This window comes from Eurypyga helias, unplaced genomic scaffold (assembly GCF_000690775.1).
Source record: "Eurypyga helias isolate BGI_N326 unplaced genomic scaffold, ASM69077v1 scaffold11388, whole genome shotgun sequence".
NCBI classification, from domain to species: domain Eukaryota; kingdom Metazoa; phylum Chordata; class Aves; order Eurypygiformes; family Eurypygidae; genus Eurypyga; species Eurypyga helias.
In genome coordinates this window covers 1909-20863 of record NW_010267590.1, presented here as the reverse complement: position 1 = coordinate 20863, position 18955 = coordinate 1909, and the positions used below count along the sequence as shown (strand labels likewise).

The following is an 18955-nucleotide window of genomic DNA, read 5'->3' as shown; positions in this document are numbered from 1 at the left end:
TGCAGTCTCAAATTTGCCAAACAGTTCATGTTTTCTTCCGTATCCCAGGTATAATATGAGATACTGACTCTATCATATACTGCGGATATAGTAAGAAAAAAAAACAACCAACCAACACACACACCAACCAACCAACCAAAACACAAACCAAACCCAAAACATTTTAAGAATTGAGAACAAAAGGTCTCCTGCATATAGTGCAAATTTCTGCTTGGAGAAGCATGTTGCTACTCCAGTTCTCTCTATGGAATACATATACACACAGCAGGGGAAACATTCCCATTCACATTGCTTATTTCCTTCTACATTTCAACAATATAAAGTAAATTATCCTGCGCACTGGGTAACAGTTGCAATTATTGAAACAAGTTAGGTAAAAACTCAGCCATACTTTTCTCCAGTGTATACTCGCGGTCTTCTACTGAGTGCATAATTCTTAGTATTTGAACCTTTTCGAAGTGGATCATCTAGGGGTGATTGGTGAGGAGGATCTTCCAGTGGATTCCAATAACTCTGTTCACACATGCCTCGTAACAAAATTTCAGCCAGTTGTCTTGCTATAGTCTGTAAAAGTGAAAGACAGAATTGACTATTTCAGTTGGAAGGGACCTACAGTGATCATTTAGTCCAGCTACCTGACCAGTTCAGCACATTTTCCGAATGCCTCTTAAACACTGACGGGCTTGGGACATCAATCACCTCTCTAGGAAGCCTGCTGTAGTGTCTGAGCACCCTCTTGGTAAAGATAAATATTTTCCCTTGAAAACCTGAATACAAACTCTTCAAAACACTGGCATTATCTCTAAGGAAGACCAGTAATCTAGAACATATTTTCTGTTATTTAAAAACATCCAAAAAACCAGTCATGCTGCTCTTTGAAAGGTACAAGTACCTAGTGCAATTCTTCAAACATACACAAAAACAATGGTCAGTAACAAACGATTTTTCAATTTTATCAGTTAAATCCAGTTACTGCTGAAGTATCAAAACCACCAACTACTGCTCCCAAGAGTGGAACACAGGAGCAGGTATTTCCATGGGAGAGACCCCCGTGGAGCTCATGCCCACACTGCAGCCTGCTGAGAGGACCCCATGCTGCAGCAGGTTGATATTCCCTGAAGGAACTGCAGCCCATGGGAGAGACCCCATGCTGAAGCAGGGGAAAAGGGTAAGGGGTAAGGATCACCAGAGAGGAACTGTTATAAGGACTCACCACAACCCTACACCCCACACACACCACTCAGGGAGTGGGAACATAGGGAGAGGAGGGAGAAGAGTCAGGAATGAAGGATTGAAGTTGAACCTGGGGAAGAGGGGTGGGTGAAAGGTGTTTCAGTTTTTGCCTTTGTTTCTCACCATCTCATTCTCTTTGAATTAAGAATAAATCAAGTTATTTCCCCCAAGTTGAATCTGTTTCACCTGTGAGACTAACAGGTAAACGAACACCCTGTTGTTACCTCGACCCACAAGCTTTTCTATCTTATTTTCTTCCTGTTGCGTTAAGGAAGGGGGGTGAGAGAGCAGCTGGGTCCGCATGTGGCAGTCAGACAAGGTCACCCAGCACAGACAGTTAGAGCCCAAACACTAACCGATGGGGGCCGCTGACAATTTGTACTTGAAGGTGCTGGTATTTGCTACTATTGGTAAGGCTCAGCAAGAGTGAGACGAGGTTGTAGATCAACATGAGAAAGTTAATTTTGACCAACTGTTCTTGGTACCATATATTTAAGTGGAGAAGTATTTATACAAATATTATTTAGGTAGATAATATTAACTGAAAGCTTTGAAATTGTCTTATAATCTGTAACTATCGGGTAAATCTCCTTTTAATGTATAATACATATGCACGCAAGCTGCATGACTCTGTATCACCATGTTGCAAACTCGGAGATTAGCACCAGGGCAGTAGAAAGAAGGCAAATCTACATTTGCATCAGAATTGGCAGTATTTCTGAATAACATTTCCCAGCAACAGGTGTGTGATGTTTAAGCCATGGACAGCACCATATGATCAGCATCTTCCACCTTCATACCCATACCATTTGGAAGTCTATTATTTACAAGTTTTAATATCCTTACAAGGAATCAGTTATTAAACTGAAGGCATCCCTGGAAGTGTTCAAGGCCAGGCTGGATGAGGCTTTGAGCAACCTGATCTAGTGGAAGGTGTCCCTGCCCATGGCAGGGGGGTTGGAACTAGATGGTCTTTAAGGTCCCTTCCAAACCAAACCATTCCATCAATCTATGAAATTAATTACAAAACCAATTACCTTCCTTAGTTTTAAAGGTCTAGTATTAGGAAACTAATCTAGGACATTTTGAAAATCACTACATTAGAGTGCATTACAAAAAAGTAAGCCTTGGCCCTTTACTCTATATATATATATATAAAAAAAAAATCTCACTCCTTCGGTAAAGTTTTATTTTCTGATAATATAAATAACAAATCTTAATGACTTTTAAAAATTGTTTTCCTTTAAGAGGCTTTATCACAAAAATACAAGAAATGATAACTTGATAACTTCCAAGTTAACAGAACCCACATAAAAATGCTGCACTCTGTCCTCACTCCCATTACATTACAAAATGATGAATCAACACCCTTGAGGTTGAAAGTATGCTCGGAGACCAATCAGGTTCTGTCCATAACCACAAACAGGAAAGAGAAATAGGTGAAAGACTGGATATCTATCATTCCTTTTTATTTTTATTACCATTCACTTAAGCCAGGCAATGTAACCTTATAAATTGGTAGACAACAGATCCTGATCAATATATTGCATAGCTCATTATTTGTTTCTAACTCATCCATCTGCTAAAATTCAGATGCTGCAATAGGAATGTGGTTTAATATAACTTACCATTCGCAGATTTTGTGTAGTTCTTGTTTCAACAGCTCTTAGTAACTCTCTAAATCTACCAACTCCTCTCGTCAAGTTCCTGTATATAAACACAGAATTTGACAGTATTCCAACTTGGTTGTAATAACACCTTAATATATTAATGAAGTTGGTAAAATCTATGTTATTGTACTTTTTTTCCTGCATATTGTCACTGCCTTTCTGTAAGACTTTTTTTTTTCTTTTTAATTATTATTCATCTGGGAACCCCACCACTGATTCCTGTAACATTCCTTGCCAGTTTATTGAAAAAAAACTTTCTCATGATCAGTCGACAGCTCAAGAGAAAACAAGGAAAAGTGTAGTAAGTGGGCACCCCAAAAAAGTAAAAAACAAAACTGAAGTTGTTCTCATTCCTACAATGGTTTTAACTTTCAATTAAATCAGGCTTCAAACCATAAACTTCAGGGAGAAAAAGCCATTCCATTTCAGCTGCCCTTTGATACCTTAAAATAGGGAAAGCAAAATGGAGTAAGTCTTGTAATCCTCAGTGAAAGTAATGTAAAATTGTAATTCCTTTTTGGACAGGAAAGAGCACAAACATAGCAAGTCCCACTGTGTGGCCAGAAGAGGACTGGGAGATCAGTGTTCTGTTCTCGGCTCCAGCTGGCTTTTGGTGTGGCTTCTGCACATTAAGTTTCTTTGTTTATGCTTCTTCCACTTCTGCTGCCTAAACAGCTTTTGCTGAGAGATTCAACACCCTCAGAGAAGAGGCATCATTCATACCACCAATTTTAGCAGATCTGGCTTTCTTCTCAAACAATAGATTATTTTGAATGGTCTTACAGCTTGAACTTTTTCTCATATTATACTAATTAGCTATTTGGGCTTTTTATTGCTCTTAAAAGCAGTTGACAATATTTTATTTTATACTAATACATTTTGTTTGTGAACTGGTGAAGGACTGGGCTGGCTTTCTGCTGAGGTGAAGAACTGAATTCTGCAGCATCAACACCTAACAGGACAGTCATTCCACTATTTGAATTTCAGTTGCAAAGCAAAATGATTTGATCAAAAGTCTGTTTTGTGTTAAATCATTGCTGTTCTGTCATATAGTTGTATTATCTTAAGATGTGATTTTATGTGCAAGTTGCATGGAAGAGAAAAGCAATACTACATGTTGTGTAAGCTTTTCATAGAGTAAAAGCACTACTGCATTGCACTACAAAGTTGATACTGAAATTGCCTTCCTTACTCTGATGTCTTTATTTATAAATATATTTAAAATATTGATCTTCTGAACTGAAAATTTGTACAAATTCAGAAAAGGGAGCACTTTTACAGACACTTCCTTTAAATTTAGTTGTAGAATACCTGAAACCAGAGTGTTTGAAGCAAGACGTCTTGCTATAGAACTGTAGAACTCTCATCACTTCTCTTACACACCTACTCATTTATTACTCTTCAGATTACTTGACAGAAGCAATCTCTCTTGTTTTACGTAACAAAGGATTATCAGCGTATTTCAGAAACTTTAGTCTCCAGCAGACAGACACCTTTCACTAGCACAAGTTCACCTTCTAAAATATATTATATAATAACTCATTTAAAAAGAAATAGCATTTTCAAATAACAAAACCTGTACAAACAGGTTAAAAGTTACATAGTAACGTCAAAGCCACCTGTTGGCTAAAAAGAAATAATCACCAGTCACACAAGTAATAATGATTATTTGTAAAAAAATCCACGTTACAGCAGAGCTCGACCACAGAGTGACCAGTTAGTAGGTATTAAAGAAAATTAATCTTGTCTATACATCTAACATGGAAACAACTGCATGAAAGATTATATGTATTTCTGTATTTGACACAGGCAGGTCTCCTAGCGGCTAATCAATATTACACCAACTTCATATACTAATTAATTAGGTACAGAAAGTCAATAGGCCAAATTATAAGAAAACCTCCAAACTCAGTGGAGGATGGATACCTTCAGCATCTTTGGAAAGCCAGAATTACATACCATTCAGTAACACGGCATGCCAAATATTTTAGAGTCAAAACCAGACCACTGGAATCCCAGCTTTAAGTCCTCTGCTCTAAATGCATATTTCCCAGGAATGGAGCTTTCTCTCAAGGACTGTATTGCAGTGTCACACGTGTCCTCATAACAAGATTTAAAAAACACAGACTTGCCAAAGAACTGAAGTGTTCCCTGGTAAATTGTCAAAAAGGAGCAAGAACTTGTCAGCTTGAAACACTAATTTCCCAATACAGATGAAGCACATACTATGTAGTAGAACTTCAAACCACAATAATTTAGTCTTTATGAAATTTCAGGAATTAGCATTTTTTCCATATGACATCTGTGCCTCTGATGTGTTACAAGAATAAAAAGAATACTCTATGAAAAATATGCAACTTTTAAATGTCCTTAGAACTTCATTACTGGTTGTTCTTAGTTACCTATTACAGTTTTATAAGCATCTGCAAAGGATTGAAACTTGTGACTGAAGTTCTACTGTATCATGGAAGAAGCATTAAGATCGTACAAAAAAAATACAAACAGCACTTAAAATACAGAATAATTTTTTGCTTCATAAAGCATTTAACACTGATACACTGCACAAGTGAACACAAACACAATACAGATTTGTTGAGCGTCAGCTACATGATTTATACAAAAAAAAATTCACTTCAAAACTACAGTCTAAATCACCCAAAAATTGAGTTAAATGCTTTGAGAGACAAGTAATGAAGCAAAATATACCATGAACAATATGGTAGATCTCCACACCGCACTGCTTCTAGCAAAGTACATTTCCTGTATTTGTTTGTACCACTGGGGAGAAGAGGATGGCAGCTATTCCGGCAGATACTTTTCCTAGGAAGCACACACCTTTCACCCACTTTGCGCTACGATGTGCCTTCATGTTAGCAGTTCTGCCCGTGGTGATCGAATGCCAGAGCAAAAGGGCAGGTTAACTTAGTAAACATCGTCCCACAGTGTCTGTAAACGACTTTGAGATCCCTTCTTTCTTGAGACAAGGAATATTAAGGTACATTAACACAGACTCAGAGCTGACACACTTCAGTACTTTCAGACAAGACAAAGACAGCCCCCAGATGGACACTGCTGGTTACGTGTGTGTGTTTCCATGACTGCACCCCATCAGAACATGCTTGAGTCAAGTCCTTGGAATTTCATCTTCCCAGTTTTTAAAGACTAACGAAAATGTTTGCTGCTTTAAATCTTCAAGAAAAACACCTACTTTGACTCTTTAAGTAGCACTCTATCAGTTAAAGACTGAGAAGCAGGACTTAAAAGTACAATCTACTATTCAGAGTCCATACAGATTGATGCTCTTAAGACTAATTTGCACCCTCCGTCTACATATTTGGACCCTATCCCCCAACAATTTATGTTGGAACCTAATGAACTGTTATGATGCAACATCTACTTTTGTGCTCCTTTGAAAACTTCAGGCAGCATTTCTCTTTAGAATAATGAAAACATTTTAACTGCATCTATGCAAAGATGCTCACTCCTAAACAGAGAGAGAGATCATTAACTGTAGATATGACACAAGGAAAGTGCAGGAAGACAATTCAGGGGCAGTAAGGACAGGCTTTAAATGCAGGAGCAGAAGACCTTAATATAAGCATGTAGGCCAGCAATAGCAAACTTCTGCACAAATGTATTTGTCACCGTCAGCACCGAGAAGCCTCTTGGTTTTAAAAAGCATGTTTGCCATCAGGCAATACAGTGCTTTGGTACTGGTGGTCCAGATAAACCTCATATCCCAGACAAATACTTCTTATCTTTGTGTTTTTAAAAACACACCAAAAAAAAAAGTAGAAAAGAATGAAAGAAACTGCCCAATGAGAAGCAGTCTGTATTTGAAAGATGTTAGGATAAAAAACCAAACAGTATTCCTTATAACAAAGGGAGTGAGATCTAATCCCAATCTACTCAAAACAGGCTACAAAAAAATGTTTTAAATTTAACCTCAGAAAGGTTGATAAGAGTAATTTACTTTGTATTTACAGCATATTTTGATAATATCTTCTCCATTAATGCGAGGACAGCTTTGCTTGTCACGCATTTCCCTTATGGTTATCAATTAAACCACCAAATATTTAGTCTAACATTGCCTTTTATAGATTAAACATGGAATTAGAAAAACCTATGCTTTGTGATCTTAGACCAAACCTCACCTGCTCTGTAATTCGGTGGGTAAATTGTTAGTACTTCTCCCATCTAAAAGAGAAAAGTATATCCAGAGCCATGCCAATAAACAGGCCTCATTGCTGAGGTAGTATGTCATTTAAAAAATATTCATGTTTTAAAAGAAGAAAAAACAAGAATGAAATCTAGATCGCCTGATCAAAGTGATGAAATAGAGATTGCTTTTGGAACTGAGCCCTCTTCCCAAATGCACATTCTCTCTCATTTTTTCTCTCTTTCTCTCTCTCTCTATATTTATATACAGAAAAAGAAATGCAATGTTTGTAAACTAAATGATACATTGTAAGTTTTCAAGTTTGGGGTTTTCTCCCAAGAATTCAAATAGCAGAGAAAGGAAAGGTATTTGTTTTAAAGGGAAGTAGTAAGGGTAGGCACATGCCAATTAGAACAGGGGCATTTCAGTAACTTTGGTATAATTAACACGTTTACATAAAAACACAACATTTATTTAAATCCATACACTCTATCTAATAACCTTTGGCCAATTAAGAGTAATTCATACAGTATTAAGACCAGAAATTATTTTACACTGAATCAAGTTAATAAACGAGCGAAAAGCAAAAAATGTGACAAATCAAAAGAGTAACTCTTTAGCAGTAGCAGATCATCTTAATAAAGAAGTATGTCATTTACCATACCAAAACAACTTCTTTATATAGCCCTACAAAGGTGAGTTTAAAAAAAAAATAATTAAAAAGGACTGAAATTGTACCACTTTCTGCAATAACTTTCATAAAGGTGTGACCAAATGGACAACGCTAAGTCTTCTGCACAACTGCTGATGCTTCAGATGGTTGTGACTAATATCTGTGTTTGCCTTCCCTCAGCTTTAAGGGGGAAGGGAAAGCATAATTTTATCCACAATTAGAAAACTGATGGATCTAATGAAACCCAAGTCTCCTCAAGCAAACATCCTGGTAAGTTTTAGACATCCATCTCCTAAAGTTTCAACTTCAGACAGTTGTTTTCCTTCTCAGGTCTCCCTCTCTTCCTTTCCTCTCATACTTACACTTTGCATATTCTCACAATGTTGTATGATTTCCACATTAGACTCATTATCACTGGGTATTACTTTCTGCATTACATGTAGAAAATCCTTTTTTTCCTGCTAGAATCTGAACTACTCTTCTTTGAAGCCCACTTGAAAAAAAAAAAAAAAAGGCATCATGACACAATTCTTGTTTTACCCATTGTTAACTCATGCAGAAAGAAAAATCCCAGGTATCTCAAATTCACTACAGAAAAATGTGTTTGCTTGATACTTGAAGGTTCTTGATTGACGTTTGGGCTTCTAAATGAAACGTCTCCAGTCTGTCACTACAGCTACACGAGCCCAAGTATCTGCAACAGGCCAACCAAGCAGCAATCCTTGCATTCATGCATTCAAAATGCAAACACTTACTGCCTAGACTGCAGTTCCACTGGCAGCCAAGTTTACCTAATGGTTCACTACCTAAAGAGGGAGGTCTCACTTCCACTATTCTCCTCTGTTGGTGATTGTTTCCTTTTCCCACCATTCTTCCTGTTTTCATGTCTTCCTACTCCACCTGCATGGTCCTATCTTTTCTCACAGCCCCACCAGCCATTATCACCCCTTCCAGTGAAATAAGCTATCTCACTAAAATGACAGAATACTAGAATTCCTTTGCTGTTTGTTTCTGCTGTTTTGGAGAATGAAATGAGCCCACAGAAGAGCCAGAGAGTACCTGAACCAGCAAAAAGCAAATAAAAATGTATGCCAGGAGTGTAGGCATAAGAAAGACGAGAGCGGGTAACTCCACTTTGTCAGGACACGACACATTTTGTTTACTACTTCTCTTAACACCGCCACTCCAGCTCCCCTCAGAATGCTCTTCCACGTAAGCGGATATATACCACACACTATATACATCTATATATGTGTCTGTGTATACAGTGAGTACCAGATTCAGCTATTAAGGAACAAAGACCAGGTTCACAAAAGGACTTCTCCAATTACTGGAGAGAGCGAGCATTAGAAGCCTTGCCCTTCAACCCTCTATTATTTTGCAAGTTTCTCCTTCCAAGTCAGAGGAAGAAGAATGGGGGGTAGATTAAGAAGATGCCAAAGAAAAGCATAAACAAAAAAAGCCCATTTCTGAATACATAAGAAAAAAATGCTGAACATGCTAGAAAGTTTTACTAAGAAAATAGGTTAACAGAGAGAATGAAGTAAATAGAACTTACTCTGGTAAATATTTAATATTGTATTACACATCAGTCAATTTGTATGGTCATAAACTCTAAAGTCACTGCATCTATATTTAAAGGAAAATATAAAAACTCCTACAGAACTAGAAGGAAGAACAAGTGGCACCAACAGTGGTTTTGAGTAGAATACCACACTGAAGACCAAGGAGGCCACTCAGTTTAATATCAAGCATGATAAACACGTGGAAAACTTCAGCAGAGTGACCAACATGGGCAAGGTTTTACCTGACTTAAGGATTCAAAGGTCAGAAATCAGCAGCGGAACCATAAAGGAAGCATACTGATAAGATGCAAGACTTTAAGCAGAACAAAACAGCTGGGATGCCTCAAAAGTGTAACGTTTGACAGAACCCAAAGCGCTGATCTGAAACAACCGACCAAATTTCATCACAGACGGTGCTGAACAACAACAAACAAGGCCGAACCCTGAGCACTGCATGTGGTTCACCCTTCTCAGGGCTGACACCCAAGAAGAGGCGAGAGGAGTAAAGAGCCGTCCTTGCCATGAAAGCAAACTGGGGGCAGCACCCGGGAAGAATTAAGCTGAGCTGTGACGGGGGACTCACTGACACTGTACACCAGTCCAGCATGAAAGCCAAAGGATAGTAACCTGGACAGCAGTGTGGCAACAGCAATACATTAAGTGAAAAAAATGATAGGGACAACGAACCAGGTGAGAAAGAAGAAGAAAACAGAAGAAAGAAAAAAAAAAAACCCCACCACACACCAAGAAAAAAAAAAACCAAACCCACAAAACAAAACAAAAAAAGCCAACAAGAGGTTATCAAAGCTCTGTTGATTTTTCTCTCTTGGTAACCCCTGGAGATGTTTAATTTTGCAGCTACTGCTTCTGGTTAGCTAGAGATACTAAAATTGGAAGGACATGCACAGTTTTCCACTACTTTGAGCTGTTCCTGTGCCATTTATTCATCAGTATAGTTAATAAGGGCTTTGTCTTTAATTGCCACCTGTTGTATTTGCTGTCAGGCTGCTGTACTAAATCAAAGTAGAATGGAGGACAAGATTTCCTTCCCTCTTTTGCACACAATGGTGATTTTGTAAATGCTTACTAAGCTGTCCTTTATTTCTGTATTCTTCAAATCAATCATGAACCAGTGTTTAATATAACTGAAGACTGGGAAAGAGGCCCAAAAGTCCCAAATTCATACTATGTACAACAGACACAGTATGAGTGGTAGCTACAGACAGGGACAACACTTACTTGAAAGAAAAGCCTGTGTAAACGCTTTAAAACATACAAGCAGTATATTTATTAGTAGTGACCTTTCTTTATACTGCTCCTCTGTTCATACACTGCAGGTAAGAATTCATGCAGCGTTCCTAAGCATGAGGTGTACAGCAAGACTTCTTTCAGGAAGGAGAACATCAGACCACCTCTATAAAATATCCTGCCATTAGTCTTATAAAAATATCACAGTGGAATAAATGAGATTACTTCACTGCTGAGTTGCTTACCAGACGTGTCTGTTTGAATGTAATCTCTGAGGAGCTACTTGTTTCCAAAGAAACTCTGTTTTAAAATACCCACGCTGCAGCAATGTGGGGATATGGTGAACAAAAAGGCACTGAAATCTTGTCAGAATCATGTATACATACGCACTGTGCTTTATGCACAGGAGAGAAATAAAATGCAGAAGGGCGCTACCATACACCCAGGGGAGAGGGTGTTGCTTTCACCTTCTCATGCTTAAACTACAGTGTCCCAAACAGGAGATCAGAAAAAGGCCATTTGGGAGAGTGGGCCAGCATGGGAAGGAGAATTTGGGAGGCAGAAAAGGTCAGATCTAAGAGTTGTACCAAACCCAAACAAAACTATCTCAGTACAAACACCAAAATGCCTGCATGTCAACAAGAAAAAAAATTAAGAATTGCACACACTCCTCAGTAAACGACTGTATAACATGTTACCCTGGCAGTTACATATTCAAAAGGAAAGGATGTGGAAACTGGGAGGCGGGAAGTGGAATTTTCCAGTATTCACCTGAATACATAAAAGCAAAGCTTGCCTGCCTTTCAAGCTTCAACTGGTGGCCAGCCTTTCTGTAACACATACCATGTCTTCAAGGTATTCACAGCAGTGAATACTCACCCTGGTCAGTCTAATACTGTTTTTTACCTTAAAGGATTAGAAACAACTTTGTAAATTGTTTGACAAGGAAATAATTTGAGTAACCGATAACTTGAAAAGAACTGATAAATGCCTTTCATCTCAGTAACAAGTGAAAACAGATCCACACAGCCTCAACCACCTTCACAGTATTCACCTTTTCTTAGCACTATTCCAGTCTTCTGTTGACTGATTTTTTTTAATATGAACACACTGGTACGATTTGATTGCTACACCACTAGCTACAGTTTAAGAGGATAGTGCTGAAAAGTCAGATAACGTAATTTGGTAACTCTTTGCAAAAAGAGTTTACGAATAGTTATTACATTTAAAATAGAGATGGATTGTCTTTTAGCACTAGACCTTTTATTTTAAAAGCTCTATACGTAATTGTCTTCAAGTTCTTCCAAAAGCCAGTTCCCTTTATCACCACCAGAATACATGCACTCTCTCCTTGGCAAACTTAGCTTAAAGCATTAAGCAAATCACTTTCTACTACTATCATAAAGAAATCTGGCATTAGTTAGTCCTCCTACCTGCTTACTTCCTCCTTTTAAAGTTAACACAGTTAATTAACATTTTTGCAGTTAAATCTGGCAGATTCCATATCTTTTAATCAGTTCAAAAACATGACTTCAACAGAAAAAAGAACCAATGTAATTAGTAAACAGTAATTCAAAACACTGAAAAGCTCCATGTTAAAACTGTCAACAGAAATGGCAAAATGCTACATTCATAGAACAAAATCTCTCGTTGAAAATAATTATCAGGTACAGCAACTAACTGTCTTTAGAGAAAAATCAGTATTAACAGAAAGAGACTCGAAAGACCATTAGATGTAGGTTACTTCAGCTCACATTCAGGTGATATATCACATGAATGTTGTTCACAAACACCCAAGCCCCAAAATTTTCCGGAATTTGAATCTCCATCTTTGGCAGCATGAAGAACAACTGCCCAGGGCCCTGAGTGATCTGCTCTACACTGGCCATGTTTTGAGCAGGGTTTGGGCCCAGATGGCCCCTCAGAGACCCTTGCAACCTGTATGATCCTATGAATCCATCTTATAAGTTCCAAAGGAAGAGGGGGGGGGAAAAAAAGTTTCTGGCATCGCCAGGCTATGTGATACCAAGTATGCAAAGCAGTATTCTTCAGAACAATATCAAAACCAGAGAAGGAAATAAAACCAAGAGTATTAAATACAGCAGTAAAGCAAATATTTTGAGGGGAGCACGTGGAGTGCGCTAAATATTTCCTCCCCAGTTTAAGGTTCCAATACCATTTTGTTTGTTGTCCATCACGACACAACATAAAACCAAGACCTTGAATCTGATGCTTGCAAAGGGAGCAACAACCAGTCAGCAAGACTTGCACAGGGGCTAAGAAACGAATATCTTCTCAAAAAAAGTGAGCTAGAGTCAGAATTCCAACTGCAAATTACTAAAATTATCAAAATTCACCATAAACTCAGATACTAATATTACTCTTTCAGTGCTTTGTATAACTAATTATTACAAAGGTTATTTGCGATGATTTTGAATAAAAGTAATTCCTTCTTGTTTATATCCACCTGAGTCCTCCATGTAAAACTGCCACATTTTCTACCTATAACTTCATAGTGGAATCTTATTTTAAAATGGTGAGATTAAGACACAATTCTGAACAGTAAACACACAATGCATGAATTGAAAGAGAAAGCATTGTTGACAGATTATTTTTTTCTGAATATCTGAGGGAATAATTTCCCTCACAATCAGATAGATTCTGTTTTTTCAATGAAAACTAACAAAGAAAGAATAGTATCTTAAGTAAAGATGAGAAAAGCATCTGATATGACAGACATTAGAGTATTCTTTGAAAATGTATTGTTGTTAGCAATCACAGAACAGTGATTTTCGTCTCTATCTTGAACATATTTTGCCTCAGTTTCCTAACTACACAAACATGAAAGCAGCTATCTCCAGGACAAAGCTGTATTGAAAACTGCAAGAAAAGTAATTTCCAGTTTACTTTCCAATACAACAGTGGTATCTCACATATAAAGAATGAGATACTTGTAGGATTTCAGTGGTTTTGAAATTCATCTTACTTTCTGTTCTTTTATTTGATGACCAATTTGTTTTGAGACTGTGTAGGGCATACAGCAAGACTCAGCAGATTCAGAGTGATGGGTAGCTAGCACTGTGTTCTAACAGAGCTGACAGCTACTCATACAGTGTCTTGATATGCATTTACATCAAGCATTACAGAAATCCTCTTCTGGATTTCATCACTGTAAAATCTCCAGCTGTGAGCACTGTATAGGTATATATAGTGCTCCAGCAGGTCGAGGGAGGTGATTCTGCCCCTGTACTCTGCTCTGGTGAGACCCCACCTGGAGTGCTGCGTCCAGCTGTGGAGCCCTCAACATCAGAAGGATATTGACCACTTGGAGCGAGTCCAGAGGAGGCCACAAAGATGCTCAGAGGGCTGGAGCACCTCTGCTGTGATGAAAGGCTGCAAGAATTGGGCTTATTCAGCCTGGAGAAGAGAAGGCTCTGAGGAGACTTCACTGTAGCCTTCCACTACCTGAAGGGGCTACAAGGAAGCTGGGAGAGGACTTTTTAGAAGAGCCTGTAGTGACAGGACAAGGGGTAACGGGTACAAATTGAAAACAGGGAGGTTTAGAGTAGATATCAGGAAGAAATTCGTCACAGAGAGGTGGTGAGGCACTGGAACAGGTTGCCCAGAGAAGCTGGGGATGCCCCATCCCTGGCTGTCTTCAAGGCCAGGCTGGATGAGGCTTTGAGCAACCTGGTCTAGTGGAAGGGGTCCCTGCCCATGGCAGGGGGGGTGGAACTAGATGGTCTTTGAGGTCCCTTCCCACCCAAACCATTCTATGATTCTATGAATATGTGCAACAGAAGCACTTATAAACTGGCTTCCATCCACTCACCCTCACTTAACATTAAAGCTATATTCCTATGCTATTCCTATTTGTGTTATGGTGGAAAAAAAAAATAAAAGAAACAACTTCTACATAAACAATGTTAGGGGTTTTTTTTGTTGTGCTTTTCATACAGTTTGTAACCCAATAAAAATCAATTATATGCAGGAAAATTGGATGGCTTGGGTTGGTTTGGGGCGGGGGGTGTGTTAATCTTCTACTGTGAAAAAGCCAGCCTCTGAGAAACAACTTCATGGAGAAAACCATGAAGTTTGTGCTTCACTGCAGCTGTGCCAGCACAGAGAATGGCACCATGAGGAGTACAGATCTGGCCCTGGTTCCTCAGGCTTTGATTCAGCATGTGAACCATGAATGAGACAGATCAAATTGCAGACTGGATTCTGGACTCTGACAGACCAATATCCTTGGACAGGGTGTGAAATACTGAAGACAAAAAAAGAGATCTGAACGTTAGCTAAGTCTGGATTTCATGAATCATAGAATGGTTTGGGTTGGAAGGGACCTTAAAGATCACCCAGTTTAAAGCCCCCTGCCATGGGCAGGGACACCTTCCACTAGACCAGGTTGCTCAAAGCCTCATCCAGCCTGGCCTTGAACACTTCCAGGGATGGAGCATCCACAGCTTCTCTGGGCCACCTGTTCCAGTGCCTCACCATCCTCTCCGTCTCTGTGAAACAGGAACATACACTTCCATTATATTTCTGAATACTACTACCTCAAAAATAAACACTATTTACAATTTAAGTTTGTCTTGTTTATCTCATGACATGAATACAAATCAGATACTAGGATAGAAGGATTACTGCCTCCACAAACTGCTGTCCTTTCTCTCTCAGGGGCATTTTACTTGAAAACAGCTACGTTAAAGTATTAATGTCAAAGTCCCTGTGCTCATAGCTTTTCCTGGAACAACATCAGGACTTTGAACTCCTTCAATTTGAAAGTAAAAAGCAACTACTAGACTAAATGGAAGCTGCGTAATCAGCCTGAAAGACATTTAAAGGTACATATCTCTAAGTTTTTTAAAAAGCACATAAACCCTACTTTAATTTTTAGAACAGCTTCCTCAACTTCGTTACTCATTTCCAAGCTGAATCATTCCTCTGATCCCAAGTGATAAAAGGGTATGTAGTTTGATTCTTTACTAAAATTCCGTACATTTTGGAAGAGAACATTAATTTCATATTTATGTCTTAATAGAGCACTAAAATAATGTTCTTCTGTTCAGACTATTGCCACTTACACTTTTTTTTTTTTTTTGAGATAATTGCTTTTCCATGTATTTTCAAAATGCCAGCACTTAGCAGCTAGGCTAAGTTAGGTTTCAAACACTTTCTAGTTTTTCATACAAGATGATGCATACCTGGAAGATAGTCACTTAATCCTCTAAAAAACTTGATTGCTTGGCTTAAAAGAAGATCTCTGTACAGTCAGTGAATAAAGGGGAAACTTCAAGTATATCAACTGGCTTTCTGGGTAGGCAGGAATACTCCCTCTGTTACTGCTAAAATTATGCTCTCCAGCTAATATTCAAGTTATCTTATTTGCTTTTCTAGTTTGTGACTGACACATGCACAGAAAAAATGCTTCCACTTGCAGTGGAAAAAGTGTAACTAAAAGCATGATTAACCAACTGAACCCTAGATATACAACAACAAAAACCCACTCCACAGCAAAAGGATTTCAGAGAAATTCAGTTCTCCAGCAGACAGAGAGACGTTTATTAGTACTTACTGGAGTGGAACTGAAGTCTAAAAATCCCACCAAAAAGTCCATATCATTTATGCATAGATACCTACCCAGACCTTTAAGCATGCTCTAAGCCATAAACTACTATAGTCACCATGTTGGTGACAAGGGAACATCTGAACTGACTGAAACCAATGCCAGGTTATAGTTCAGTGAAAAGAATTTTATTTCAGATTCAGCTGTTCAGAGTGTCAGCCTCACTTCATGAACATACACAAACAAGAGATTCCACTGCACTGCAATACGAATAGCGGACTTAGTCTGCCTGTAAAAACAGATAGACACACTTTTCATCTCCTCCCCCATTACTCACAAGCAGATAAACTCTGGTTATTCCCTGCCTCCTCCACAGGACTGAAGCCCTGTTAACATCTACAGCTTCAACTGCAAAGAAAGTCTAATAAAAAAAGAGGAGAAATGCTTCTGTTTCTAAACTGCCTACATTAAAGATATCTACATTTTCTCTCCTTAAAAATGTTCATATAATCTTTACAATTTTACATTAAATTCAAACTTGAAGTATGTTGCAAAGCTTAATGGAAAGATCTTGCATCTGATTTCTATAAACCTAACACCAGGAGAGATGACAAATTCAAAAACCAAGCAAAGAGTCTGTAATATATTAAAATGCACGATGTAAATTTGTCACTATTAAAAAAATATATATTTCAAATTCTGGTAAAACCAAGTTAAAAGCTAAAAAAAAACAAAGAAGGGACCCATAAAAGCAGCAACATAAGTAGCAGCCTGCAACAATTACCATATTAGGAAGTCTTGAAAGAACCGGGATAGGTCTAAATTAAGAAAGGAAATTAAAGGATATAATGGCAGGAATACGTAAAATAATGACTGGCACAGAGCTATATTTCCTAACAACTCACTTCCTCTCATACCACAGAAATAAGTAGCACTGGCCAATGAAATAGGAAGAAGAAATTTAAAATTAAATATACAATGTGTAATTAGCTCGTAAACTTCAAGTGACCAGGCTGAAAAAAGTTTATATGCTTATGCAGGAGGTAATAGGAATCCAACAGCTTCACTGTGAAGGATGGAAGTGCACATGGAATACAATCAACCTTTCAAAGTTCACACCAGACCAGTTTACATGGTCTAGGAAAAACACTACTATGGGCTAGATGTTCCTTAACAGCTCACCGCACAACTTATTTGTGGGGTTGTTTCCTGTTTTCTTAATTAATCCTAATCTGTTTTTAGGCACAACATCAGATTAAATGGACTGTTTCCATTCCTGGCCTTAAATCAAAATCCTTTAAACTCTGGAATTTTTAGCTTATTCATAACATGATTGCCACTGGGATTCTTTCACTACATATATTTTATTTATCTTTTGTGCAGGCTTGAAAACAGAAATTTTATTTTTAGCTCCAGTAAATGAAAAAAAATTAACTTTCAGAACATGCCATTCCTCTTGCAATTAAATGAAAACAGAACTAAAATGTAACTCCCAGATCACATGTTATTACAGCACTATTCTATTACTTTATGAATGAGATTTCAAAAGCTTAGTGATCATGATTTCAGCCTGGAGAAGAGGAGGCTCCGAGGAGACCTCATTGCAGCTTTCCAGTATCTGAAGGGGGCCTACAAGGGTACTGGGAGAGGACTTTTTAACAGGGCCTGTAGTGATAGGACAAGGGGTAATGGGTATAAATTGAAAACAGGGAGGTTTAGATTAGATATCAGGAAGAAATTCTTCCCAGAGAGGGTGGTGAGGCACTGGAACAGGTTGCCCAGAGAAGCTGTGGATGCCCCATCCCTGGATGTCTTCAAGGCCAGGCTGGATGTGGCTTTGAGCAACCTGGTCTAGTGGAAGGTGTCCCTGCCCATGGCAGGGGGGGTGGGACTAGATGGTCTGTAAGGTCCCTTCCAACCCAAACCGTTCTATGATTCTATGATCATTTCCATGCTGAAATCCCTGAGTGGTTTGGAAACTTGGATAGCCTTTTGTCACCCTACCATCCGCACATTAAAATCTCTAACCCTTTACAGACACTGCACGATTTTCCTTCATGTCCAGTTCATGTGTCTGAAGAATAAGAAACATTTTTGTTGCAAAACACTAGTCCTACCAAGAGTTCCAGTATTTTAATCAAATCACGTTTTCCTGGTGAAATAAGAAGTCCTGCAAACAAATTTTTCAACTATGTGCTTTCAACAACAAATGTCAGAAATGTACTTAAAAACTATTTTTAAGTTTTGAAGCTCTTAAAAATGGAGAGTTGTATTCCTTTTTTCCATTTTCTGTAATATATGAATTTATTTTTTAGGCTTTCCAGGGAAGACTTATTTAAAATAAATTATAAAGGATCTCCCATGCAGAATCTAAAAGGATCTATAGAGCAGGTAGAATGGAGATTGTATACTTGTATACATACTGTTGATCTTCATGCACATTTATCCTGAAGCATAATGTTAAAATAAGTGATAACTGAAGAGATTTGGAAAAAAATTACAAAATCAAAATTACAAAAATCAAGAGATTCAATATGTTGTCAATCACTTTCTAACAGTTTCTAATAATAAAGAAAAAGAAATTTCAAATAGTTAAATCTTACAGTATTTTAAGTTCTCACATTTACTAAGTAAAAATATAAAATGCTTTCTGTTTAATATACTCTGATTAAACTATTTTACAATACATAAATAAATACGAGCAGACTTACTATTACAATCAAAATTTCACTACTTCAGTAATAAGAGGCCTTATGATTATACAATCCACAACTGCTAAAAATGATAATGCCCAGTTAGATCACACACAAATACAAAACCTAAAAGGGGGAGGGGGGG

At 38.0% G+C, this 18955-nt stretch overlaps 1 protein-coding gene across 1 annotated transcript in view; it reads right to left on the bottom strand.

The window, feature by feature from the left end:
* TTC7B (tetratricopeptide repeat domain 7B) overlaps window positions 1-18955 on the bottom strand; it is a gene marked incomplete at its 3' end in the record, with an annotated part of 70815 nt that overhangs the window by 51701 nt on the left and 159 nt on the right. Inside the window, exons 2-3 of the mRNA XM_010157476.1 lie at window positions 2862-2940; window positions 392-564 (exon numbers count right to left, since the gene is read on the bottom strand). Coding sequence (XP_010155778.1) covers window positions 392-564; window positions 2862-2864 — 176 coding nt within the window. The remainder of the gene's footprint in view (window positions 1-391; window positions 565-2861; window positions 2941-18955) is intronic.